The 26,060-nt window shown below is 62.8% G+C and overlaps 3 protein-coding genes across 4 annotated transcripts in view; 1 reads left to right on the top strand and 2 right to left on the bottom strand.

Moving 5' to 3' along the window:
- Positions 1 to 10,142, top strand: part of BIN3 (bridging integrator 3) — a 48,754-nt gene extending 38,612 nt beyond the window's left edge. The window contains exons 7-9 of the mRNA XM_058820262.1: positions 825 to 966; positions 4,076 to 4,210; positions 9,375 to 10,142. Of these exons, the coding sequence (XP_058676245.1) occupies positions 825 to 966; positions 4,076 to 4,210; positions 9,375 to 9,521 (424 nt within the window). The 3' untranslated portion in view covers positions 9,522 to 10,142. The remainder of the gene's footprint in view (positions 1 to 824; positions 967 to 4,075; positions 4,211 to 9,374) is intronic.
- Positions 10,143 to 13,364: 3,222 nt separating this feature from the next.
- C26H8orf58 (chromosome 26 C8orf58 homolog) lies at positions 13,365 to 17,386 on the bottom strand. Its single transcript, XM_058820327.1, has 5 exons — positions 17,158 to 17,386; positions 14,919 to 15,496; positions 14,753 to 14,840; positions 13,694 to 13,797; positions 13,365 to 13,537 (listed from the first exon to the last, which is right to left on the bottom strand). The coding sequence occupies exons 1-5, from the start codon at positions 17,207 to 17,209 to the stop codon at positions 13,454 to 13,456; spliced, it is 906 nt and encodes a 301-aa protein (XP_058676310.1). The 5' UTR covers positions 17,210 to 17,386; the 3' UTR covers positions 13,365 to 13,453.
- A 1,564-nt stretch (positions 17,387 to 18,950) lies between these two features.
- Positions 18,951 to 26,011, bottom strand: PDLIM2 (PDZ and LIM domain 2). Of its 2 annotated transcripts, none has more exons than XM_058820282.1 (10): positions 25,906 to 26,011; positions 24,446 to 24,569; positions 23,644 to 23,795; positions 23,265 to 23,334; positions 23,107 to 23,183; positions 22,968 to 23,013; positions 21,251 to 21,402; positions 20,841 to 20,986; positions 20,660 to 20,765; positions 18,951 to 19,378 (listed from the first exon to the last, which is right to left on the bottom strand). In XM_058820282.1, exons 2-10 carry the CDS (start codon positions 24,554 to 24,556, stop codon positions 19,183 to 19,185), a joined length of 1,056 nt encoding a protein of 351 aa, XP_058676265.1. In that variant the 5' UTR covers positions 24,557 to 24,569; positions 25,906 to 26,011; the 3' UTR covers positions 18,951 to 19,182. The 2 variants fall into 2 exon arrangements, with proteins under 2 accessions (XP_058676265.1, XP_058676266.1); XM_058820283.1 differs by lacking the exon at positions 25,906 to 26,011 and adding an exon at positions 25,657 to 25,761 and having other exon boundaries at positions 20,660 to 20,762.
- Positions 26,012 to 26,060: the final 49 nt, after the last annotated feature.

Consider the following 26,060-nt stretch of genomic DNA (forward strand, 5'->3'; position numbering starts at 1 on the left):
CTGCTCAGAGAAAATTTTCACCACCAATCCTTGGCCTCAACCCTGCCAAAATCACCCTGGAATTGATGAATATTAAATTATTATCTCCAGAGGGAGCATCACCTTTTTGATCCCAACCCACAGCCCTGGTATCCCCTGGGATAATTTGATTTCCTGGAATTAAGAGGCAGGAGCAACGTTCCAGTTCCTGCTTTTCCCTTTTCTGTCACATTCAAAAATATTCTCCATCAGATGTTCATGTTTCCTCAATTTGTAACACATTTTAATAATAGGAATCTTTCCCATCGCCTGGGTAAATTGTTGGATGCTGTGAATCCTTCTGGGGAGGGCTCAGGGCTCCTCTTCAGCTGGGTTTGTGACCCAAAAAGAGCAAAAAATTTGCTGAAAAAAGAACAAAAAATTAAGCAGAAAAAGCAAAAAAATTAACCAAGAAAGCACAAAAAACTATAAAACAAACAAGCCAAAAATAATATCCAAAAAGGAACAAATGGTGTAAAAAATAATACAGTTAATATTTAATTATTAACTGTATATTAACTATATTTATTTAATCTGCAGTTAATATTTATTTTGCACTCATTGTTTATTTTTTCTGGACTTTTATTTCAACTTCTCTACCTCTCCTTTCCCTTTCCAACCAGGAACTGGAGAATCACAACATTAATTAAGAATATTCAGAATTCTGGGATAGTTTGGCTTGGAAAAATCCCACCCCGTGCCACAGCAAGGAACTTCTGCTGGACCAGGGTGCTCCACAATTTCCTTGGGTGCTTCATCCACCCAAAATATCCCCATCCCAAGCTTTTCCATCTTTTTATTTCCAGGTTCAGCAGCGTTTTCCCAAGCCTGAACATGGCAGTGAAGCGCCGGGAGCAGACGCTGCAGGACTACAAACGCCTTCAATCCAAGGTGGAAAAATATGAAGAAAAGGAGAGAACTGGCCCTGTCCTGGCCAAGCTGCACCAGGTATTGAGGTGTCCCCAGAGCCACAATCCCAGCAGCATTCCTGGGAAAACTCAGGAAAAGCTTTTCCCTCCTATCCGCCAGCCCTGCCACGAATAGAACATTTTGGGAGGATGTCTTTTATCCGTGTAAAAATCACATTTTTGACAGCACAACGCTGGTTTGGAGTGCTGGGTGAAGGGAAGGAGCTGCTTTTCTGAGAGAAAATGGAATTTTTTTTCCAAGGGAAAATGGAATCAGAGCCCTGGGAGCTCTGGGGGAGCTCGGAGGCAGCGCTGAGGTCGAGGTTCCCCCCGACCTCTGCGTCTGAGCGAGCAGCTGGATGGGGAAGGGAACAGATCAGAGCATTTCCCAGCTTTATGTTTGCCACCTGTTCCCCAAAAAATTCGCCTTGGAAAATTGCAGTAATTGGTTAACAGGAAGTTTTGCCAGATTCTTTTTGCTCTCTCCCGAATTTTAGCGAAATCGCGATGAGTTTGTTGGTTTTGTGGTTTTTTATTTTTTTTTAAATCAAATCTTCCCCAGCGTTTTTCCCCAAAATCTGTCGCTCCAGCAGCACGTGGCTTGATCCTCCCAGGAACAATTGATTCTCAGAGTCAAAGAAAATGTGTTTTTCTGATGAATTTCCCCCCAAAAAATGAATTTTTGTGTTAAGTAACAGCCTGAACAAAAGACACCTCTGGTATAACAGTAAGCAGCTTATTTTGCTCAGCCTCAGCGACTAAAGCTGGGGCTGGAAAAATGGGAATTCTTTTGTCCTGGTGATTAAGCAGGGTTTAGTTATTTCATATATTTTTTCCTCTTAATGAACTTTTGATCTAATTCCCCCCCCAAAAAAAAAAAAAATTTAACCAAACACTGAATTTAAACACCTGTGAGAGGGAGCCTTGAGCAGTCCTGAACCTGGGGTATCCAGAGGGTCTGGATTTGATGGGAAAGGGCCTCATCTCATCCAGTTATTTTTAATTATTGAGCTGCAAATTTACATCCATAGTTTGTTCCAGCTTTCCTGCTCTTCTGCCCCCTGTGAAGTCCATCCTGGGAGTTTCCCCTGTGGGTTCCATCCCAGGAGTTTCCCCTGTGAGCACCATCTAGGGAGTTTTCCCCCATGAACTCCATCCCAGGAGTTTCCACCTGGCTCCATCCCAGGAGTTTTCCCCATGAATTCCATCCTGGAAGTTTTTCCCATGAACTCCATCCCAGGAGTTTTCCTCTGGCTCCATCCCAAGAGTTTCCCCTATGAACTCTGTCCTTGGATTTTTTCCCCATGAACTCCATCCTGGGATTTTCCCCCCCATGAACTCCACCCCAGGAATTTTCCCCAATGAATTCCATCCCAGTTTTCCCCCAGGGGTTTCCTCCCATGAACTCCACCCCAGGAATTTTCCCCAATGAATTCCATCCCAGGAGGTGACCGCCTGAACTCCATCCCAGGAGTTTTCCCCCATGAAGTTCATCCCAGGAATTTTCCCCATGAGTTCCATCCTGGAACTTCCAGCCTGGAAGTTTTCCCCATGAACTCCATCCTGGAAGTTTTCCCCCAGGATTTTTCCCCATGAACTCCATCCCAGCAGTTTCTCCCATGAGTTCCATCCCAGGAGTTTTCCCCCAGGAGTTTTCCCCATGAACTCCATCCTGGAAGTTTTCCCCCAGGAGTTTTCCCCATGAACTCCACCCCAGGAGTTTTCCCCATAAGTTCCACCCCATGAACTCCATGTCAAGAGTTTTCCCCATGAGCTCCACCCCATGAACGCCACCCTGGAAGTTTTTCCCCTAGAAGTTTTTCCCATGAACTCCATCCCAGGAGTTTCCCCCATGAACTCCACCCCAGAAGTTTTCCCCTGGCTCCATCCCAGGAGTTTTTCCTCCATGAGTTCCACCCCATGAACTCCATCCTGGGAGTTTCCACACTCCCAGCCTCATGGCCAGTGATGAATTTGCTGCTTTGCTGGGATGATTCCAGGCCTTTCCAGCCTGGAGCCCAGTCCATGCCATGCCCTGGCACGCTGTCCCTGTCCCCAGGGCCGGCGCCGCGGCTGGGCCGGGCTCTCCCGCTCCCCCCTCCCGTTGGAATGGCACTGGGATTAAGTGGCAGACTTGAACTGGTCTAATATTTCACAGCCCACCCCCTCCTGCCCTTTTCCACACCATCCCAGAGACATTTCCCGTTCTCCCCACGCTCTGTTTAAAGGAGCCAGTTGGATGCACTGAGCTGAAGGTCACGGTGACGGTGGGGCAGGATGCTGGAGCGCCGCTCCTGGGAATCACAGGCTGAGGGGACAGGGATGTGGCCAGGGACGTTCTCCAGCCTCACTGAGCTCTGGGAATGGGTTTTGGCCGTGTGTTTCTGAAGGAGAGAAGGCACAACCTCTCTGGGTGTCCTGTGGCTTTCCAGGGTCAGAGCATGATGGTCCCATCAGGATCCATCAACTGCTCACTTGGGCCCCACCAGGTTCTGTTGAGAGGTCACTTGAGTCCCACCAGGTTCTATTAACAGGTCAGTTTGGATTAACTGATTAACTTGGATCCCACCAGGGTCCATTGAATGGTTACTTGAGTCCCACCAGGTTCTGTTAACTGGTCTCTGGGATCCCACCAGATTCCTTAGGATGGTCACTTGGATCTCACCAGGGTCCATTGGATGGTCTCTTGAGTCCCACCACGGTCCATTGAATGGTCACTTGGATCTCACCAGGGTCCATTGAATGGTCACTTGAGTCCCACCAGATTCCATTAAATGGTCTCTTAGATCCCACCAGGGTCCATTGAATGGTTACTGGAGTTCCACCAGGGTCCCATTGAATGGTTACTGCGTCCCACCAGATTCCATTGAATGGTCACTTGGATCCCACCAAGGTCCATTGAATGGTCCCACCATCCATACGATGGTCGCTTGGGTCCCATCAGGTTCCATAGGATGGTCCTTGGATCCCACCAGGTCCCATGGGATGGTCACTTGAGTTCCACCATTGAATGGTTGTGTGGATCCCACCAGATTCCGTTGGATGATCCCAGGCTGGTCACTGCTCATCCCCACAACCAAGCAAAGCCCCCCATTGTCCTGGGGTGGATCCTTGTCCCAGGAGTGTGACCCCTCTGTGTCCCTCCCCAGGCCCGGGAGGAGCTGCGCCCGGTCAAGGAGGACTTTGAAGCCAAGAACAAGCAGCTCCTGGAGGAGATGCCCAAGTTCTACAGCAGCCGCATCGATTACTTCAAACCCAGCTTCGAGTCACTGGTCCGGGCACAGGTGAGACATTGTCCCTTCCTGGTACCTGTGTCGTGTCCTGTCCCACATGTGCTTTGTCCACTGGAATTCCATGGCTTTGTCCACCTGGCATTGCCATCTCCTTCAGGTTGGAGGCCTGAGCTTGGGCTTGAGTAGGTTTGAGGTGTTTGGGCTCCTGGTGAGTGGAGAAGACATCTCCACACCAAAGATCTGCAGGAAGAGATGCCCTGAATAACCACCAGCTTTCATTTCCATCCTCCAGCTTCCTCCAGAACGTGCTGCCACTCCTCCTTCTCCTCCTCCTCCCTTCTTCCCTTGGGCTGCAGAGGGGCAGGTTGGGATCTCCCCGAGCTTTGAGAACCTGCGGGCGGCTCCCGGCGCGGGCAGGCGGGCGGCACCGGGCGGTGCCCGCTCCGTGGGCGTTTCCTGCGGCGTTTCGGGGCCGGGAGCTGCCGCAGGGCCCCAGGTGTGCCACGGGGGGAGGTGCCGGGAGCACGTGTTCCATCTCACCTCCGACTTGGGGGGGCCTCTGCGCCGAGCTGCCAGCGAGTTGTCTGCAGGCTGATTCACCTAGCAGATGGTGCCGATGCTCCCTGCGCCGCAGGGTGGGTGCTGGGGATGCTGTTCCTGCTGTTCCCTTAGCAATCGGGCGCGGGGCTCCCTGTTCCAGCCCGGAATAGCCACAATTCCCGCAGCCACCACAGGGTCCTGCTGGCCCTGTCCCCCTGTGGATCCCTTTTGTAGGTGAGACCTTGGAACCTGAATGTTCTCTGCCCTTTTTGGGGTTTGTGATCCGTGAGTTTCCTCAGATTTGCCCCTCTGGCTTCTCGCTGCATTCGTGTCTCAATTCCCAGAGAATTTGGGGTGAGGAGGACGTTGGGATAGGTGTGCTCAGAATGCCCAGGGTGTCACTGCTGGGGCTGTTTGTGACACTCTCCATCCACATCCCTCTTCTTCCTTGGGAATCCTCTGCTTTCTCTCTGCCCTGCCTCTCTTCAGGTGAGGAATTTGTTGGGAAAAGCGAGCGAAATCCCGTCTTTAACACCCAAAAAGGCAGCGTCACAACAAAGCTGATGCATCCCCCGTAGGCTGGACTTAAAGCTGGTCCCAGATGGATGCAGCTCCTCACATCCCTCCCTCCCTGGCAGCCTCCATGGGAGCTGCATCCCTCTTCCTTCCCAGCCCTGGCTGCATCCTTCCACCCCCAGGGAAAGAGGGCTTGGGATGTTTGTGCCCCCCTGGCTCAGGAGCTCTGTGAAGCGTTTTCCCACTAAATTAACTGAAATCAAGTGGGAAAGAGATGTGATTTGCCCAAGGTAATGAGTCAGTGGCGAGCCAGGAATAGCAGCCAGAGCCCTGAGTCAGCTCAGCGCTGCTCACCTGCAGGCACCTGGCTGGGAAGGGCAGGCAGGAGCATCCCCATCCCAGCTGGAAATACTGCTCAGCTTTCCCTCCCTCTGTGCCTCCCTGAGCTGATTAACAGCCAGGGGGGGGTCGTGTTCCTCGAGATAATTTCTATTTTCAGCCTTTTCTGCAGGTACCTCTTTAGGAGTGGGATGAGGCTGGAGGTGAATCCCGCAAGGAAAGGCTGCATGGGGTGGGACTGGGATGCAGGGTGCTGTGACTTTGGGGTTGTTTCTCCTTGGGTCAAACGCACCATCCAAAGGCAAAACCACATTATTCTCCTGATTTTTCAGCCCTGGAGGCAGCAAGACAAATGGTGTGACAGTGACACCATCCAGTGCCACGCTGAGCTGGGAAGGGAGCAGCTGCCTCCGGGGACAGGGGAAGGAGCCTGCTCCCGAGCACCTCCATGGCTGTGACCCAGGGAGACCCTCCCAGAGCCTCCCCAGGCTGTTCCCATGGCACAGCTGGCTGTGCTCCCAGGCCTGGGTGGCTCCTGACGCCGGGACATGTCCCGAGCTCGCAGGGCTGTAACATTCAACACCAAATTCTTCTCTCCGCCCACGGGCCCGGGCCAAGCCAAGGGAGGCAAATATTTCCCTGGCTGGGGGCTTTGAAGTGGCCACATGGAGATGAAAGGGGGAGATTTTGGAGCTGTGGCTGGCGTGAGGCGTGAACAGCACTTCCTTCCCGCTCTGGGCTTTATTTTCCAGCTAGAAAACACGAGATTCCTTTGGGTTTGAATGGAACGGGGGCAAAAATGGGGCTGGCAGGCAGGGATGGTGCTGTGGGCAGGGAGAGCCCGTCCCTGGCAGCACCCCTGGGTTTGTTTTGGGTAGGGCTGCTCCAAACAAGCAGCCACGGGGCCATTGTGGCCAGGATCTATAGAAAATCCACAGAACACAGCGTCCCCAAACAGAATTAGTTCAAGACAGGTGGACTCGGGGCCCTTGGCTCGGGCTCAAAGGCGAGCTGGAGCTGGGATTTGATGGGATGGGGACACAGCATATGGCATCCATAGCTGGAAAAGTACTGGGCTGGCAGAGCAGGTAGGGCAGGGGGAGCTGGCTGCCCCCTGGCACTGTCACCATTCTGGGGTGCATCCCCTCCCTGGGAGGGTTTTCACCCCTGTTTCAACAGGAGGAATCATGGGGGGATCAGTGCCAGTGGGATTTTGCTGATGAAGCTCGGGAGGCTCAGCTGGCAAGGCACTGGGTGGTGCCAACTGGTTCTGAACTGGGGCTGCTGGGGGAGAGAGGCATCCCCAGGGACACCCACCAGGCCCTGGGGACACGGGGGGTCCCTGGGGAAGGATTGGTGGCTGTGGGATGTGGGTGGAAGGGGAGCAGCACCAAGGAGTTCACTCTGCTCTGCCTGTTCAGTGCAGTGTGGATGCTGGGGGACAATCCAGGGGGGGTCAATCCTGAGGAAAGTCCTGGGGGACAATCCTGGGCTCAATCATGGGGGTCAATCCATTGGGGACAATCCCAGGCTCAATCCATTGGGGACAATTCTGGGGGACAATCCTGAGCTCAATCCTGAGGAAAATCCTGGGGGACAATCCTGGGGGTCAGTCCATTGGGGATAATCCTAGGGGTCAATCTATTGGGGACAATCCTGGGCTCAGTCCTGAGGAAATCCTGAGGAAAATCCTAGGGGACAATCCTGGGCTGAATCCATTGGGGACAATTCTGGGCTCAGTCCTGAGGAAAATCCTGGGGGACAATCCTGGGGGTCAGTACTGAGGAAAATCCTGGGGCTCAATCCTGAGGAAAATCCTAAGGCGCAATCCTGGTCCTGCAGGAATCCTCAGGGATTTCTGGATCCTGGTGGGGGAGGCAGTTCTAGAGCCAATCCTGAGGGACAATTGTCCCCAAATCCTGGGGAGCAATCCTGGAGGACAATCCTGGGACCGATGCTGAGGGACAGATGTCCCCAAATCTTGGGGAACAACCCTGGGGGCAGCATCTGCCTGCAGGCCTGCCACCCTGACAAGATTCAGCTTTTTCCGTGCTGGAATTGGCAGTGCCACTTGGCCATATGTGCCTGAGCAGAGCCCAGCTGACTGCAGGCTGGGGACAAGGGACATGGAGGGCTGCTCCAGGGCTGTGGCACCCCCTTGGCACCCCTGCCCCCCAGATCCCTGCCCACCTGTGGCATTGCTGAAGGATTTCAGGTGTTTCTGGCATCTCTTGCTGGCAGGGGGGGGTTCAGAGGATGTTCAGGGTGACCCAGCTGTGGGTTGTGCTTTGGGGGGCGTGCAGGGATTTTTGGGGAGCCCCTGCCAGCTCAGCCCTGTGTGAGGTTCGTTAGTCACTGTGTAAATGAGCATTGCTGTGACTCAGCCAGCCCCGCTGCGTGGGGAGCCCTGGCCACGGCGCAGCCCCCGAGCCCCCAGCACGGCCAGGCTGGCAAAGGGGGGTTCAGGCAGCCACAATTGCAATGTGGGGCCCCACCAGACCCCCTCAGGCCTCCCAAAATCAGCATCGTTCTGAGCAGGATTAGGGGAGCTGTCTCCATGGAGACCGTGCATGTCTCAGCACCGGGGCTGCTTGTGGGAAATGGGGACAGCGCTGGCACTGCCCACCCTGGGGGGCTGCGTGCCCCAACCCCTCCCTGAGGGCTGTGGGGGCATACCCAGGACAGGACCCGGGGCTCCTGCAGTGCCAGGGGTCCCACGGGAGGCTCTGAGGGCCCTGTGGCACCCGGGGGTCCTACAATGCAAGGACCCAGAGGTTCTGTGGTTCTGGGGGTCTCACAGGCATCTCTGGGCTTCCCACAGCACCACGAGTGGCCCAAGCAGCTTTTGGGGGTCAAGGATGGGCACCCCCAATGCTGGGGCTCCCACAGGCAGGGCTGGGGGTCCAACAGGCAGCACCGAGGGGGTCCCACAGCCCCGGGGCTCCCGCAGGCAGGGCTGGGACCCCCAGTGCTGAGGCTCCCACAGGCAGGGCTGGGGGTCCCGCAGTGCCACGGGTCCCGCGACACCTGGTGGGGGTCCCACAGCCCCAAGGGTCCCCCACAGGTACGGCTGGGGGTCCCGCAGCACCGAGGGTCCCCCACAGGTACGGCTGGGGGTCCTGCAGCCCCGAGGGTCCCACAGGTACGGCTGGGGGTCCTGCAGCACCGAGGGTCCCACACTTGGGGGTCCCACAGGCAGGGATGGGCACCCCCAGTGCTGAGGCTCCCACAGTCAGGGCTGGCAGTCCCTCAGCACCGAGGGGGTCCCACAGCCCCGGGGGTCCCGCAGGCAGGGCTGGGAGCCCCCCTGTCCCCGCTGGAGCAGCCACCCCGCTGCCATCTGCGTGCGCTGACCCACGGGCTCCCGCGCCGGCAAGCGCCGCTCGCTGCCGGAGATAATTGGCGGTGCTAATTAGCACGTTATTAACACACCCCTCCCTCCTCCTCCTCGCCGTGTTTCGCACGGGGCACGGCTCTGCCGGGCGTGCCCCCTTCACCGAGCCCAGCGCGCCCTGGCCGTGGGCAGCGCGGGCCGGCGGCTCGTGCCGGTGGCACCGGTGACAAAGGCGGGGACGGGAGGGTGGCGGGGCCGGTGGCAGCCCCGCACGCGCGGCTCGCAGATGGGAAGCGAGCGGAGAAGGGCAGCGCGTTATTAAAATGTGTTGAGTTGTAATAATCCGAGGGGGCGGCACGGCCAACGTGGGCGGGAGCTATTTCAGACACCAACGCCGCCGAGAGGGGCTGAGGGCACCCACGGGGGGGGGTGGGGAGGAGACCCCCCAATCCCCTCCCTCCCCAATCCCCCCCTTTTATCCAACAGGTTGTCTACTACACGGAGATGCACAAGATTTTTGGGGACCTGACGGCGCAGATCGACCAGCCCGGGCTGAGCGACGAGCAGCGCGAGCGCGAGAACGACGCCAAGCTCAGCGAGCTGCGCGCCCTCTCCATCGTGGCTGATGACTGAGGCCAGGCTGGGCACGGGGAGGGGATGGAGATGGGGATCCCCCTCGTTTTCAGCCCAGCTGCCCCTCCCAGGGATGGACTTGTGGGGCTGGAGCTGCTCCCGTCACCCCACGGCTCTGCGTCTTTGTCAGTGCACGAATGAGTTTTGCCTTAAAGGTTGGGGTGTGGAGGAGCAGGAAGGGGAGCGATACTAAACATGGGGAGTGGGATGTGGGATGCTGGATTTTGCCAGGTTCCAGCCTCCCTTGGCACCCCCAGAACCCAGAGGGTGAGACCCCCCACTCCTTCCCCTCATTTTGTGCCTTAGTAGCCCAGTGGGACTCTCAGGGGAGGGTAAAATCACTCAAATCCCTTTTTTTCGAGGTACAGGGAGAGGGCGATGCTTCTCATGGTGAGCATCCATCCGTCTTTTCCCAGGAATGCTCCAAAGAGCCTGTGCCCCAGAGCTGGGGGTGCAGGGTGGGGACAGGGGACCCCAGAGCAGGGACGGGTGGGGACATCCCTAAGGGAGACAACCCAGCCAGGAGCAAACCTATGGAAAACTGGGGGGGCTTCAGCCCCTCCTCGGTGTGAGGGAAGAGCCACAGGGACTCCGTGGCGTGTCCCCAATAAAGTTTTTGGCAGCATGGCCGGGGCTGTGTCAGTGCCACCACCGGGGCTGTGCCGGTGCCACCGCTGGGGCAGAGTCATTGGCAGCACCAGGACTGTGCCAGTGTCGGTGCCGGGGCCATGTCACTGTCACCCCCGGGGCTGCCTCACTGTCGGTGCCACTGTCACCACCGGGGCCGTGCCAGTGCCACTGCCGGGGACGTGCTGGTGTCAGTGTCGCTGTCACCGCCTGGGCTGTGTCGGTGCCGTGCCTGTGTCGCTGTCACCACCTGGGCCGTGTCGCTGTCGGTGCCGTGCCGGTGTCGCTGTCGGTGCCGTGCCCGTGTCGCTGTCACTGTCTGGGCCGTGTCGCTGTCGGTGCCGTGCCGGTGTCGCTGTCGGTGCCGTGCCCGTGTCGCTGTCACTGTCTGGGCCGTGTCGCTGTCGGTGCCGTGCCGGTGTCGCTGTCGGTGCCGTGCCGGTGTCGCCGCTGTCTCTGTCGCTGTCACCGCCGTGCCGCTGTCGCCCTCTGCTGGCGCCCGGCCGCCACTGCAGGGGTTCGCGGGGGGCTCGGGGTGTCCCTGGAAAGGAGAACTGGGATGGAACATGGGCACGGGAAGGAAACGGCCTCAAATCACCAGGAATGGAGAATTCCAGCACAATTTGGGGCTTTTAGGATAAGGAGAAGCCGCCTGCTGTGTCCTGGGCGGGAGCAGGTGCTGCTTGGGATCAGGGGTTGGGAGCCCACCCTGGAGAGGTTCTGGTGGACATGACAAAGTCCCTTCTCTGCCTTGGGGTGGCTCCTGCTGCTCCAGGTGAGGGCACACGGCTCCAAACACCAGGAAAACCAGCACATCTTCCTGCCAGGACCTGGGCTTGGCCAACCTGCACGAGACAGGGAACAGGGCTTGGGGTGTCCTGAGATGCAGAAAATGGGGATGGAACCCCTAAAAACTAAACCTTCCCTTCCCAGATGGAGCAGAACCATGGGAATGCTGGTGACTGTCCCCAGTGCAGGGACACAGCGAGGTCCCCCCCAAGATCATCCCGTGCCAAGGCTCCTCCCCAGCTCCCAGCATGGAGAGAACTTCATCCCTCCCTCTCCCCTTGGCTGTTCTTTCCCAACCACATCACATGCCAGGCCAGGTTTAAGCAAAATAAACCCGGTTGCCACGGTTACCCAGAGCAGGGATGCTAAATATACAGAATATAGATATTTTTATAGATATTTTAACAGCCACGCACGGAGCCCGTGAGCCCGAGCAGGGGACACGGGATCTGAGCCCTGCAGACCTCAGGGTGGGCAGAGATCCCTCTGTGGCCTGGAGGTGTTGATTCCTCCTCAGATTCAAGCCCACCTGGTGGCTTTGTCTGCATTAATGTCACCGTGTGTGGCACAGCCAGACCTCCCGAGCCACCTCATCGCCATCATCCCACCTGTCCTGGACTCCGAGCACCCCAAAAACCAGCTCTGGTCCCTGCCACCAGCTCCTCCTGCCCTCCCAGCACTCAGGAGAGGGATGTCACCCATGGAAACTCAAACCCAGGCGTTCCCAGGGATTCACTCTGCCTACTCTCCGCAGCGCTCGGGGAGGAGAATTCCATCTTTTGTAGTAAAAAGTGGATAATGAGCGGGTTTTGCACCGCCCACAAGGTGCCAGCGTTAATAGGGAGAGCTGGCAGGAGGGGAAAACTCACTCTACGACGAGGAAGGTGCTGAGGCACCCCTGGGTGAGTTCACCAGCACCAGACCTCCAGGAGCAGAGGGGAGGGAAACACCACCCCAAGATGAGGGGCACTGGGGCCATCCCAGCGTGGGGAGCATTCCCTGCTGATGGACAAATCTTCCTCCTCATCAGGAATTCCAGGTTAGCCCAGTGGTTGTCCCCCCCTTCCTCCCCAAATCCCCTCAGGATGGGTTTAGCAGGTGCCAGCCCACCACCAATCCCGAGGATTTTCCTCACAAACCAGATGAATTAACCCTCTCCAGGCCGGCCAACACCAGCACACATCTGGATTCACACCTGGATTTTCCTTGTTGGATGCTCGGGAGCTTCTCCTCGTTCCAGGTGATTCTGGGGTGGCGCAGAGAGGCTCAGAGCTCCTTCCTCCTCCTCACCTGGGCCCTGGAAGGAGAATCAGCATCAGCATCCCCTGCACCACCCTCAGCCATTTCCAGGGGATCAGCCACGGGGTCCCAGTGAGGGGGAGGATGGAGGTGGCAGAGGGGCAGCAGGGCAGGGGGTGCCCAGACCCCTCCACACCCCAGCCATGCCCTTCCCCACCTCCCCGAGCCCCTCCCCATTGCTCCTCCCCCTGGGGGGCTCAGGAACAGCAGAGGGGATTCCATGGGAAGGGTTTGATGCTGGAAGGGGAGGGACAGGGATCAAACACTCCCCATCCCCAGCTGTGCTCCGGAACCCCTTCAGCAGCCCCGATCAGGCCGTGACCCAGCCGGGGGCACTGCCAGGGACCCCCTGTGCCCCCGGGCCCTGCCGTGAGCGCGGGCACGGCGGGGAGGAGCGCTCACGGTTCCGGGAGGGAGCGCTGGGACGCGGGAGCGGTGCCGGGAAGGAAAAACCCCAAGTGACGGTAGGAAATCGGCAGGAGAGGGGGGAAAGGGAGGGAGAACGGGGTACCTGATGGGAGAGCGCCTGGCCGCGGCTCGGGGCAGCATCTTCCTCACCCGCGGCACAGGCAGCATCTTCCTCAGCGTCCCGCGCAGAGCTGGCGACGCCAGGAGGGGCTCCAGCAGCGCCAAAACAGCATCGAGCGCCCTCCTCATCCTCACCCTCATCCTCCTCTGTCCCCCAAACTGGGAAGCCCATCGCGAGAAAGCCGCGATGCTCCCGGGCAGCATCATCCCATCATCCCGGGACCCCCGGCGCCCCCTCCCCACCAAACCCCGCGGAGGGGCCCGGGGGGCTCCGGGGGTCGGACGAGCTTCATCCCCACCCCGCGGGCAGCGGGACCCCTCTGGGGCTGAGCGGGGCTGAGCGGGGAGGGGGCTCGGGGATGCCCAGGGGAGGGGGCTCGGGAGCCGCTCGGGCCGTCCCCGGCGGGACAAAAGGGGCGGAAAAGCCGTCGGAAGTGATGCGGCGGTGACGCGCCCTCGCGTGACGTCACGCCGGGTTTAGGGGCGTGACGTCACGGCGCGCCAGCAAGCACCTCGCTCAGAGCCGCCTGTTTGTGGGTGAAAAGACTTTATTGAGGGAAAAACAAAAAACGTGAAGCGGTGCGCCAGGCTGGGGACCGGCCCCGTGCTGGCGTGACGTCATGGGGTGAGGTGTGACGTAGTTCCTCCATCCAGGTGTGGCGGTGCGAGCGAGCGGGACCCCCCCCGTCCTACCTGCAGCGGCTGCCGCGCAGGGAGCGGCGGGTCAGGCGGGTGAGCAGCACCTTCACCCGGCCCCAGTGCGAGCGGCCGTCCTGCGGGACACGGGGGGGATCAGTGGGGACACCCCAGGGACCCTCCTGATTCCCCCAAGGCTCCTTCACCCGGCCCCAGTGCGAGCGGCCGTCCTGTGGGACAGGGGGGGATCAGTGGGGACACCCAGGGACCCCCCCGACGCCCCCCGGCCGTACCTGGTCCGGTGCCGGGCCATTGGCGCCGCCCTCGGCGGGCTCCAGCAGGCTGGGGGAGCTGACCGAGTGTCCCCAGAGCCGCCGGCACGGCCCGGGCTCGGCTGCTGCCAGGGGGAACGGAGCTGGTCAGGCTCAGGGGCCGGGGGGGCATCGTGCTGCCATCCCATGTGCTGCCCCCCTCCCCTGGTGCCAGGTGCTGCCATCCCAGCCCGCTCACCTGGCTCCAGGTTCTGTCATTCCCGACCCAGCCCGCTCACCTGGCACCGGTACTGCCATTCCCGAGCCCACCTCGCTCACCTGGCACAGGTGCTGCCATTCCCTCATGCCCCAGTGCTCACCTGGCACCAGGTCCCACCATTCTCGAGTCCACCCCGCTCACCTGATGCCAGGTCTCACCATGCCAGCCCATTCACCTGGCATGGGCGCTGCCATTCCTGCATCCCCAATGCTCACCTGGCCCCAGATCCCATCATTCCCGAGCCCACCCCGCTCACCTGGCCCCAGGTCCCACCATCACACCCCATTCACCTGGCACTGGTGCCGCCATTTCTGCATCCTCTGTGCTCACCTGGCCCCAGGTCCCTCCATTCCCGAGCCCACCCCGCTCACCTGATGCCAGGTTCTGCCATCCCAGCCCATTCACCTGGCACTGGTGCTGCCATTCCTGCATCCCCCAGTGCCCACCTGGCTCCAGGTGCCGCCATCCCAGCCCATTCACGTGGTGCCAGGTGCCGCCATTCCTGCATCCCCAATGCTCACCTGGCCCCAGATCCCATCATTCCCGAGCCCACCCCGCTCACCTGGCCCCAGGTCCCACCATCCCACCCCTCTTCACCTGGCCCCAGACCCCATCATTCCCGAGCTCACCCCCCTCACCTGACCCCAGGTCCCACCATCCCACCCCTCTCTCCTGGCCCCTGATCCCATCATTCCCGAGCCCACCCCGCTCACCTGATGCCAGGTTCTGCCATCCCAGCCCATTCACCTGGCACCGGCGCTGCCATTCCCGAGCCCACCCCCCTCACCTGGCCCCAGGTCCCGCCATCCCACCCCTCTCACCTGGTGCCTGGCTGTCGGAGCAGGAGCGCTGCCGGAACCCTTCACCCCTCCAGGTGCCCAAATCCCTCCTCGGCTGCTGCCGGCCGGGCTGGGGGCGAGCAGAGCACAGGCAGGCTGTGAGCTGGGTGCGAGCTGGGACCCCCACGCCCCCTCCCCGGGCCCTCACCAGTGAGGTCGTGCGGGCTCCGGCCGCCTGCTGCCGCAGGGCGCGGTTGTCCTGCTGCAGCCTCGCCAGGCGCTCCAGCATCTGGCACACGTGCTCCAGGTAGCGCAGCCCCTGCCCCGGCAGCTCGGGCACGGCCCGGGGGTCCCGAGGAGACCCCTCGGCCCTCTCGGGGTCCCGGGGGGGCTCGGCCAGGTCGGCGGCGCTGGCGCTGCGCCGGCTGAGCTGTCGCGGGCAGCGCTGCCTCCGGCTCCGCTGCGCTGCCTGCAGCAGCCTCCGGCTGGCCGGGCGGCTCTTGGGGGGCTGCTCCTCATCTCCGGGGGGCTGCTCCAACGAGAAACCATCCAGGGAGAAGCGGCTCTCGGAGCCCAGCGGGCTGCGGGGCGAGTGCTCGTTGCTGGCCGTCTCCACGCCGGAATCCTCGGACTCGGACTTGGGGGGTCTCCCTGCGGCCGGGGGGCTGCTGGGGGGTCCGCGAGTGCTCATTCCCCGCCGGGGCTGCCGCGGGCTCTCCTGCAGCCGGCGGTAGACGCTGGCGGAGGTGTGCACGATGCAGCTCTCGGCCGACTCCCAGGGACCATCTGCGGGGCAAGGGAGGATCGGGGCGCTCAGCTGGGGGTTCCCTGGGCAGAAAACTGGGTGCCAGAGCAGCTCCAGCCGTGCCCAAGGCTGCTCTCCCCCTGCCCTGCAGCCCATGCACTCCTACAACCCCAGTGTGTTGTCTTTGCTCCCCAAAAACACAGCCCTGGCCTCCACCATCCTCTTCCTCCTCCCAAGCTGAGCTGCTGGGGGGCACCCACGGCCCTGACCGGGATTTTGAGCCGGGTTCTTCCTCGATCCCGCTCGAGCTCGGTGCCAGCGACCCAGGACACAGCACAGCCATGGCATCCCGGATCTGGGATGGCTCCAGGGCCACCAGCTTGTCCCCATGGCATGGGTGGCATCGCCATCCGGGATGTGCCCCCAGCGCCCCGCAGCTCCAGGTGGGATTTTGCTGCACCCACGGCAATCTCGGCTCTCCTCGCTCCCTTCCCCGCGGGCTCGGGGAGGAGACAGCGGAGCTTTGGCACCTCCTGCAGGCTGCCCACCCCCCAAATCCCTCTCGGGGGGTCGCCCCCCACCTCTCCCGCACTCACAGCAGCTGAACCTCCTCTTCCAGCCGGCGCGGGAGCCGCCCCACATCGCCGAGAGCCGGAGCCGGGCCCGCGTCCCGGCGCTCCCTTTTAAAGCCACCCCAGGCGGGCCCTGCACCCAGAGCGCCTCATTACAGGACCGGTTCCCAACTGGTTCCTCGCAGGGCTTGGGATGGGCGATACTGGCTGGGCCGGTGCTTAAGGAGTGGGGAGGCGAGAGGGTTTGGGCGCCGGCAGGCAGCCAGCGCCGCCTGCATCCCACCGGATTCCACACAACTCACTCGGGGCTCCGGCGTGGGCTGAATTCACCGCTCGGGGGTCGCGGTGCTCCCAAATTCCTGCCCCTGCTGCAGCCTCAGCACTCACCGTGCATCCCTCGGGGGCTGGGGAGGCCGAGGGGAGCCGGGGAGCCCCGGGACAATCCGCATTCAGTGGGATTGAATCCCAGCCGTGCCCGGAGCAGCGCGTCCGCCCCAGCACGATTGAATCCCAGGAATTCCGGGGGGCAGCCCCTCCAGCGCAGCTCCCTGGCCTCTGCCAGCAGCCCGGATCCCACACGCTGCAATTCCACAGGCTCCAGGACCCCACGTGCCGAGGGGCACCACCACGGGGGTGGCACCGCAGCCCCACGGGGGTGGGGGTCCCATCGGCTCCTCCTGGGGTGCCCCCCGCTCTGGCAGCTCCAGCTCAGCCCCTGGTACCGCCCAGATGTCGCTGCTGTGTCCCGGCACAGCCAGAGCTGCAGCACGCACGGAGGTGGCCCCTGGGTTTTGGGGACCCCCACGCCGCATTTGGGGACATCAGCCCAAACATGAGAAGGGAAAACCTGAATTCCCAGCGCAGCCCTCCCAGCAGGGAGTGGGATGAAAACCAGAGCTCCAGGGACCCCCTTTAGCACAAACTGGGGGGTCCGGGGAACCCCCAGGTCCTTCTCAAGCACAGACAACACAAACTGGGGTTCCACGGAGCCCAGGTTCATTCTCCAGCACAGACACCGCAAAGCAGAGACCCCTGAAGATCCCGTCCAGCATCCAGCATGATCCTCGTGGTCTGGAGACCCCGAGGGACCCCCCCCAGCCCAGCCAGACACGTGGGGGGCTCCGACTCACCGGGGTCAGCACGGAGCGGCTGCACCGCGAAGGCTCCGCGGCGGCGCAGCATCCTCGGGATGGACGGGGAATAGGAACGGGCCGAGAGCACCGGGAATGGGGCACGGAGCACGGGGAAAGCTCCGGGAACGGGCCGGGAGCACCGGGAACGGGCACCGAGCACGGGGAAAGCACCGGGAACGGGTCACGGAGCGCCGGGAAAGCACCGGGAACGGGCCGGGAGCACCGGGAACGGGGCACGGAGCACGGGGAAAGCACCGGGAACGGGCACCGAGCACGGGGAAAGCACCAGGAACGGGGCACGGAGCACCGGGGCTGCTCCTCCGCTGCTTTATGGGGCAGGGCCGGGGGCGGCTCAGCCCCGGGGCGGGGCGGGGGTGCGGGGCCGCCCCCTGCCCGCGCAGCCCCTTCGCCCCCAGCCTCAATTGTGTTATCCCTGCAGGGCTCAGAGCGTTTATTCCCCTTTTTCCTGCGTGGAGAGGAGGGCGGGAGGAGGGCAGGACCATCGTCATCATCATAATCATCATCATCCTCTCTCCCTGGGTGTCATAGAGCCATGGAATGGTTGCGTGGGGACCTTAAAGCCCTTTCAGTGCCACCCCTGCCATGGGGCACCTTGGACACTTCCAGGGGTCCAGGGGCAGCCCCAGCTGCTCTGGGATGATTAATTGGGAATTCGATGGTGGGATGATTAATTGAGGATTCGATGGTTGAATGATTAATTGGGAATTCGATGGTGGGATGATTAATTGGGAATTCGATGACGGGATGATTGATTAATTGGGAATTCGATGGTGGGATGATTGATTAATTGGGAATTCGATGGTGAGAGCTCCATGACCGAGCCCGGGGTGCACGGGGGGCTGTGGCACACCCCAAACAGACCCCGTGAGAGCCCAGGCAGGAGGGGACGGGCGGTCCTGGCTGTCCCTGCTGCAGAGGGACAGGGGAAGGGACAGGGGAAGGGACAGGTCTCTCCCAGGCCGCTGATAACAGCGAATCTCAGATAACAGCAAAGCCCTGATAACAGCAAAGCCCTGATAACAGCAAAGCCATCTCCGTGCAGGCGGGCACGGAGGGCGGGGAGCGGCGATAAGAGCGCCTGGAGCAGGACAAAGGCCTCGACCAACAGCCCCCAATAAACCCGGACACCTCCCAGGGCCGCAGGGAGGGGCAGCCAGCCCTGAGGGCAGCCCTGACCTTCCGGGAGCAGCACAAGGAGCGGCACCGGAGCACCCGGACCCCCGTTCGGGGTACAGGCAGCAGCGCTGAGGGGTTTGGGGAATCCCTGTCTGCACCCCGAGTTTGAAGCTGAGGGGTTTGGGGAATCCCTGTCTGCACCCGGATTTGGGGCTGAGGGGTCCCTGTCTGCACCCCGGGTTTGGGGGGTCTGGGGGGTCCCTGTCTGCACCCCGGCTTTGGGGCTGAGGGATCTGGGGGTCCCTGTCTGCACCCCGGGTTTGGGTCTGGGGGGTCCCTGTGTGCACCCCGCGATTGGGGCTGAGGGGTTTGAAGAGGTTCCTGTGTGCACCCCGGGTTTGGGTCTGGGGGGTCCCTGTGTGCACCCCAAGTTTGGGGCTGAGGGGTTTGAAGAAGTCCCTGTCTGCACCCCGAGTTTGGAGCTGAGGGGTCTGGGGGGTCCCTGTGTGCACCCCGGGTTTGGGGCTGAGGGGTCCCTGTGTGCACCCCAAGTTTGGGGTCGAACCCCCTTCCCCCTGCCCTGGGGTCCCGGCACAGAGCAGACACGGCAGTGGAGCAAATAGATATTATATTTTAAAGAGAATCCGGTTTAATTCCTCTGAGAACCCTTTGCAGTCAGTGCACAAGCGGTGCCAGCCCCTCGCGGTCCCCAAGTGCCCAAGCGACCCCTCCCGATGTCCCCAGGCTGAGAACTCACCCAGCTCACCGCATACACCCACCAAGGGGTGAAGATGGGCGGTGGCATCGCGTCCCCCAAATCCCATCCATCCCCCAGCCCGGGGTGGGACAGCCCCGGGGACACCGGGGTGACCCCACGCGCGGTGCTCAGGAGCGGGGGGACACCGAGGGGGACACGGGCGCCCCCGGGGGTCCCTGGTAGCGCAGCCGCGCGTGTTTCTCGCAGAACAGCTCGTCCCCCACCCAGAAGTGGCCGCGCATCTTCAGGCTGAGCCCGCAGTCGGCGCAGGTGTAGCAGGAGGGGTGGCGGTAGCGGCCGTCCTGGATCCGCACCGCCTGTGTCCTGCAGGGTGGGGACAACGCGGTGAGCAGAGCCACCCTCGGTGTCCCCAGGGTCCCCTCCCAGCCGGGGTCAGCCCCATCGCGGCCCGGGAGCGATGGCGGGGATGGATCCTGCTGTGGCCCCACTCACAGCCCAGGGCAGTCCCATTCGCACCCTGAAGGAGCAACAGCGAAGATGGATCCTGACCCCACTCACACCCCGGGACCGCTCCCATTTTCACCCTAAAGGAACAATGACAAGGATGGATCCTGCCCTGACCCCACTCACACCCGAGGGCAGTCCCATTTTCACCCTAAAGGAACAACAGAAGGGATGGATCCTACCCTGACCCCACTCACACCCCAGGACCGACCCCATTTTCACCCTGAAGGAGCAATGGCAGGGATGGATCCTGCTTTGGGCCCCCAGCCCCATTCCCACCCCACAATCGGCCGCATTTTAACCCCTCCAGCAGTGACAGAAGGGATGGATCTTGCCCTGACCCCAGTTCACACCCTAGGACGGCCCCATGGAGCAATGGCAGGGATGGATCCCGCCCCGGAACCCCACTCACACCCCGGGACCGCTCCCATTTTCACCCTGAAGGAACAGTAGCAGGGATGGATCCTGCCCTGACCCCATCACACCCCAGGACAGCCCCATTTTCACCCTGGAGGAGCAATGGCCAGGATGGATCCTGCCCTGGGACCACTCACACCCCCATTTTCACCCTGAAGGAGCAATAGCAAGGATGGATCCTGCCCTGGGCCCCCAGCCCCATTCCCACCCCACAATCAGCCCCATTTTAACCCCTCCAGCAGTGACAGCAGGGATGGATCCTGCTCTGGGACCACTCACACCCCAGGACCGCCCCCATTTTCACACTAAAGGAGCAATGGCAGGGATGGGTCCTGCCCCGGGACCCCACTCACACCCCCATTTTCACCCTAAAGTAACAATGTCAAGGATGGATCGGGCCCTGGGCCCCCAGCCCCATTCCCACCCCACAACCCGCCCCATTTTAACCCTAAAGGAGCAATAGCAAGGATGGATCCTGCCCTGAGCCCCCAGCCCCATTCCCACCCCACAACCCGCCCCATTTTCACCCCTCCGGCGGTGACAGCAGGGGTGGATCCCGCCCCAGCCACACCCCGGATTATTTTATCCCTGCCGGGGGCAATGTCAGGGACAGCTCCTGCCCTGCCTGAGCGCAGCCCCCTTTTGGCTTTGCCAGGAGGGCTGGCAGGGACAGCCCCACCCCCGGGACGCCCCGGGACCCCCCGAGCCCCCAGCCCCACTCACGCGATGCTGCTCCCGCATTTCTCACAGACGCGCAGCTTCTGCACCCCGGCCACGGGCCTGCGGGCCCCGGCCGAGAGGCGGCTGGGGAAGGGGGCTGCGGGACCTGCTGGGGGGACACGAGGCCATCAGAGCCGTGCCACCCCCGTGCCAGCCGTGCCCCGGCCCCCCGTGCCCCCCTCACCTCCTTCCTCATCCTCCAGCGCCTCCTGCAGCAGGCGGAAGGTGCTGGATTGCCGCGGGGCCGCCCGCAGCTCCCGATTCTCCTGCAGCATCTTGTAAACCTCCGAGTCCTCCTCCAAGCGCCTCATGGCCGGCTCCGAGCCTTGGCTGGGGGTGGGGGGGGAGATTTTGGGGGGGTTCCCAGCGCCCGAATTCCGGGATCCACCCCAGATCCCGTCCGCCACCTGCTCCCTCCACCCCGGGAGCTGCCCCGGCCTGCCCGGCCCTCCCTCGGCCCCACCTGCCTGCAGGTGAGTTAACCCTTTCCACGGGCTCCCTGAGCACCCACGGGTGACAAACCCGCGTGGGGACACGGACTGGGGTCTCCCCTGCAGCGGGGTCCGCATCCAGAGCCCCCAGCCCGCTCCGTACCTGTGGCAGGCGCCGGCGGAGGGCGAGGAGAGGCGCCTCTCCCGGGGGGCTGCCCAGGGGTTTTGGGGGGCTCCGGGCTCTGGTGAGGGTGGCCGGGGAGGGGGAGGCAGGACGGGCCCCTGGGAGCTGCTCTGGCGGCTCAGGGGTCGCTCCTGGTGGGGGAGAAGGGAGGGATGTCCTGGGGGGTCACAGAGCTTCGCTGTCTCCCCAGGCACCCCAAGAACACCCAGACAGCCCCAAGGGCTTCCCCCAAGCCCAGCTCTCCACAGGGATGCTCCGTGGGGCTGCTGCTTCTCCTTCCCACCCAAAATGGAACCGGTGGGACCCCCAGAGGGGCCAGGGCAGCGCCCCCAGCCCATAACTCGGAGCCTGAGCCCGTCCCCTCCCCTCATCTGCTCCTGCTTAGCGGGCCGGGAAGCGGAGCCCTCCCCGGCTAAGTGGAAGCCGATGTTGCTCCCGATGTTGTTCCCGACGTTCCCGATGTTGTTCCCGATGTTCCCGCGAGCAGCTGCCCCGCAGATGGGAACGAACCCCCCAGGATGGGCACAGGGCACAGGGACCCCCTGGCTGGACCCGCGGATGGGGAGAGGGGAGCACCGAGGCTTTGTGGGATGAGCTAAAATGAGCTAAAATGAGCTAAAATGAGCTAAAATGAGCTAAAATGAGGCATGGGGGGAGCCGGGCCTTGGCCTCATCCAAGGCGAGGAGATGAGGAAGAGTGGGATGGACCCAAGGGCCGCCATCCCTGGGGTACAGGGGATTGGGTGGGGGCTCCGGGCACGGCACCCTCGTGTCCCCAACCCTGCGGACCCTGTGGGGCAGGGAGGGACCCTGTGGGGCAGGGAGGGAGCCCTCGGAGCCGGCAGCGAAGCAAACAAGGCGCTGGAACGGGAGGAAGGAGGGAGCGGCGGCCGGAGCAGCCAAGGGGCGGCCGGGGCTGCGGCCAAAGGCAGCTGGGAAGGACCGCGCTGCTTCCCAATTTGGGCTTGGAAAACAAGAAAAAGAGAAAGCGGGGAGGGAGGAAAGGAGGGAGACGCCAAGGCCGGAGCCAGCGGCTGCCCGCAGGGAGGATGGGGCGGCCGAGGGCGCCCTGGCACTGAGCTCGGGGCTGGAGGAGCCACTCGGGGCGTCTCCATCCCCATCCCGGCGCATCCCGACCCCATCCCGGGGTGTCCCACGGCCGCGGGTCCCTGCCCGGCCAACACCCCAGAGCCCCGGGCTGGCGGCACCGGGGCTGGGCCCTCCCAAACTGGTTTGGCCTCCCCAGGCTGGCGCCGCTGCCAAGAGGAGCAAAACATCCCCGGGCAGGTGCGGCGGTGCCCGCGGGGCCGGGGGCGCTGCCAGCGCGGCGGGGAGGGGACACCTGCGACAGCCACGGCAGACGGGGACACCGGGACAGCGGGGACAGCGGGGACAGCGGGGACAGCAGGGACGGGGCCGGGGGGAGGCGCAGGGAGTGGTTTTGGGGCTCAGAGTGCGGCTGTTTTGGGACTCAAAAGAAAGTGGTTTAGGGGCTCAAAATGAGGTGATTTGGGGGCTCAAGGGGGGAAGGTTTAGCATCACAAAGGGGCAAGGTTTGGGGCTTCAAAGCAAGGAGGTTTGGGGCTTGAAATGGGGGTTCAGAGTGGGGTGGTTTTCGGGTTCAAAGGGTTTTGGAGCACACATGCTCCCCCAGCAGCTCTGCCTGGCCCCTCCAGCCCCCCCAGTTCAAGCTCACCTGGCTCAGGCTGGGACAGGTGAACTCCTGCTCCAAGGGCTGTGAGCTGGGGGACAGAACGGAGCCATCAGGGGGGTCCCTGCCCCTCCCCAGCCCCCTCCTCACCGCCAGCCCCTCACACAGCCCCGTGCAGCCGTACCTGGCACTGAGGGATGCCAGGCTGGGGTCGAGGCTCCTCGGGGCTCTTTGGCTCCCACTCGGCACCTGCAGCGCGTCCTGGGGAGGGGAGGGTGACACCAGCAGCTGCCACCAGCCCTGGCTGTGGGGTTGGAGCATGCAGGGGCTCCCGGGGCTCACCTGGAAACGCGTGGCCAACCCCTCCAGCGAGGTGTCCCCGTTGGTGACGCTGGGAGATGGCACCGGGGCCCTGGGAGAGCAGCAGTGTTTGGGATCTGCCCCAGGAGCCCCAAAACGCTGAGCACAGCACGGTGTGACCCTTCCTGCAGCCCCGGAGCCGCAGAGGCAGCAGCTCCATCCCCAATTGGCCCCAGGTAACCACTGCCAGCGCTGCCCGGCCTCGTTAGCACCCGACTCATTAATTAGAGAGCTGGGAGAGCCTCCCGTGGGGATGGCACCGCCCCAAGAGTCACCGAGGGGGGGAACAAGTGACACACGCGTGGTTGGGGACCCCCAGACACCGCTGGCACCCGGGGCTGCCCCAGCACCCAGCACCCACCTCTGCACCTCCAGCCGCAGCTGCCCCGCGCTCTGCTTGATCTTGTTCTGCGCCTCCACGTTCAGCATCTCCGCCGTGCTCTCCCCGTTGATGGCGACAATGACATCCCCCGGGCGGAGGTCGCCCGCGGCCGCCTTCCCGTGCTCCGTCACCTCCACCAAGGGGACAAGGGACAGTGACACACCGGTGCAGCGCAGCATCCCCCGAACCCCGCCCTGCTGCGATGGGATGTTCCCACCCTCTGGAATGGTCAGGGCATGCCAGAACAGCGCCAGCCCCTCTGCCAGGAGGGGACCCCGGCCTTGGGGACAACAGCTGGGAATTTGGCACGGCCCGGTCCAGGGGCCGCGGGAGCCGCCAGGGTCATTTCCAAGGAGCAGGATCCCCTAAGGACGGCAAACGGGATCCCCCAAACAGGGTCCCCCAAACAGGATCCCCCAAGGACGGCAAACGGGATCCCCCAAACAGGGTCCACTAAGGATGGCAAATGGGATCCCCCAAACAGGATCCCCCAAGGATGGTGAACAGGATCCCCCAAACAGGATCCCCCAAGGATGGTGAACAGGATCCCCCAAACAGGATCCCCCAAACAGGATCCCCCAAGGATGGCAAACGGGATCCCCCAAACAGGATCCCCCAAGGATGGCAAACGGGATCCCCCAAACAGGATCCCCCAAACGGGATCCCCCAAACAGGATCCCCCAAGGATGGTGAACAGGATCCCCCAAACGGGATCCGCTCCCCGGGGCAGCCCCCAGCCCCCTCGGCTCTCCCCGGGCCGGGGGACACGGGGGGCTCCTACCTTGGAGACGGCGATGGGCTTCCCGAAATCTCTGCCCCCGGAGATGCGGAAGCCCCACGGGGCCGGGCCGGGCAGTGTCACTGTCACTGTCGCTGTCGCTGTCACCGGCATGGCAGCGGCGGCTCTGGGCGGGCAGCAGCGGGGTGTCAGCGATGCCGGGTGCTGAGGGGATCAGGCAGAGGGGACCCCCCCCCTCCTCCTACCCACAGACCACACAGCGAGGGCCTCCCTGTCCCCGCCGCACCCCGAGGGTGCTTTCCTTCCGGGGAGGGGACCCAGGTCCTCGCAGGGTGACAGCAGCCACCGCCGCTTCCTCTTGTGCCCAGGGCTGGCGGCTTCCTCCCCGGGCCCGGGGGGTCCCAGGCACCCGGCGGTGCAGCTGAGACAGCCAAGGTCGTTCCCAGGAGCTGCAGCAAGGCAGGAAATTGGTGAAGCCTTGGCAGCAAGGCCGGCGCTGTGGCCTGGCAGAGCTGAGCGGGGTTTGGAGGGGAGGATGTGGCAGCGAGGGACGGGTCCTGCTGCACCACGGCAGCGCCCAGCGAGGACCAGCAGCGCCAGTCCTTCGTCCCACAGCAAATCCACGCTGGTAAAGGACGCTGAGGGTCCCCTGGGGGTGGCACAGGGTCCCCGTGGCGCCCCGGTGAGCGGCGCAGCCCTTGGCCCCCATGGGATGGGTGGAAATGGGCAGCAGCATCCCCTAAACCCACCCCAGAGCCCATCCCACCCATCCCGGCACAGCCTGGGGGAGCTGGGCACCCCATCTGGGACCGGGCACCCCATCTGGGACCGGGCACCCCGGCCGCAGCCGCCGGGAATGTTAAAAATCCCAAGAGCACAAAGAGGGGCTTGAGAGGCTGCCCGGAAGAATTTCCTGGGCTGGGCTTCCAGAGCCGGGAGGAAACCCCAAACCCCAAACCCCCTCCCCATGCCCAGCCCCGCTCAGCATCCCTGGGCAGCCCGGGGACCCCCACACGCAGCTGGGCACCCACCCCAGACCCCCAACAGCCCTGAACCTCTCCTGTGGACCCTGCACCCCTTCTTTAGACACTGCACCCCACCTCTCCCTAATGCTCCCTTTCTCCATCCCGGCACCCTTCTCCATCCCAGCACCTCCCTGTCGTGTCCTGCACCCCTTCTCCAGTCCCTGCACCCCTTCTCCATCCCCGTCCCCAGCTCTCTCCGTGCTCCCTTCCTCGGCCCCCGCTCCCCACCTGTGTCCCCGCTGCCTCCGGGCTCTGTCCCCTCCGCACAGCGACGTCTTTGTGCCCGCCGTGTCTGGCGGTGCCGCCTGGCACCCGCGGGGCGAGCGGCGGGGACGGGCGATGCCAGGAGGCGCGGGGACCCGGGGACGCGAGGACTTGGCACTCGCGAGGATCCGGCGACACAGTGGGGACCTCCCCGCGCACCGGGACCCCCGAGGGACGGACGGACGGACCCCCCCGTGCCCCCCGCGCACTCACCGGGGCGGCCGAGCCGGGCGGCCCCGCGGGGCTGCGGAGCCGAGCGCGGCCCCGGGACGGCGCCGCCTCCTCGGGAGGAGCCGGGCCGGGCTGCGGGCACGGCTCCCCCCCTTCCCCGACGGGGCGCACGGCGGCGGTGGGCCCGCCCCGGGCCC

This window comes from Ammospiza caudacuta, chromosome 26, assembly GCF_027887145.1.
Source record: "Ammospiza caudacuta isolate bAmmCau1 chromosome 26, bAmmCau1.pri, whole genome shotgun sequence".
NCBI classification, from domain to species: Eukaryota; Metazoa; Chordata; class Aves; order Passeriformes; family Passerellidae; genus Ammospiza; species Ammospiza caudacuta.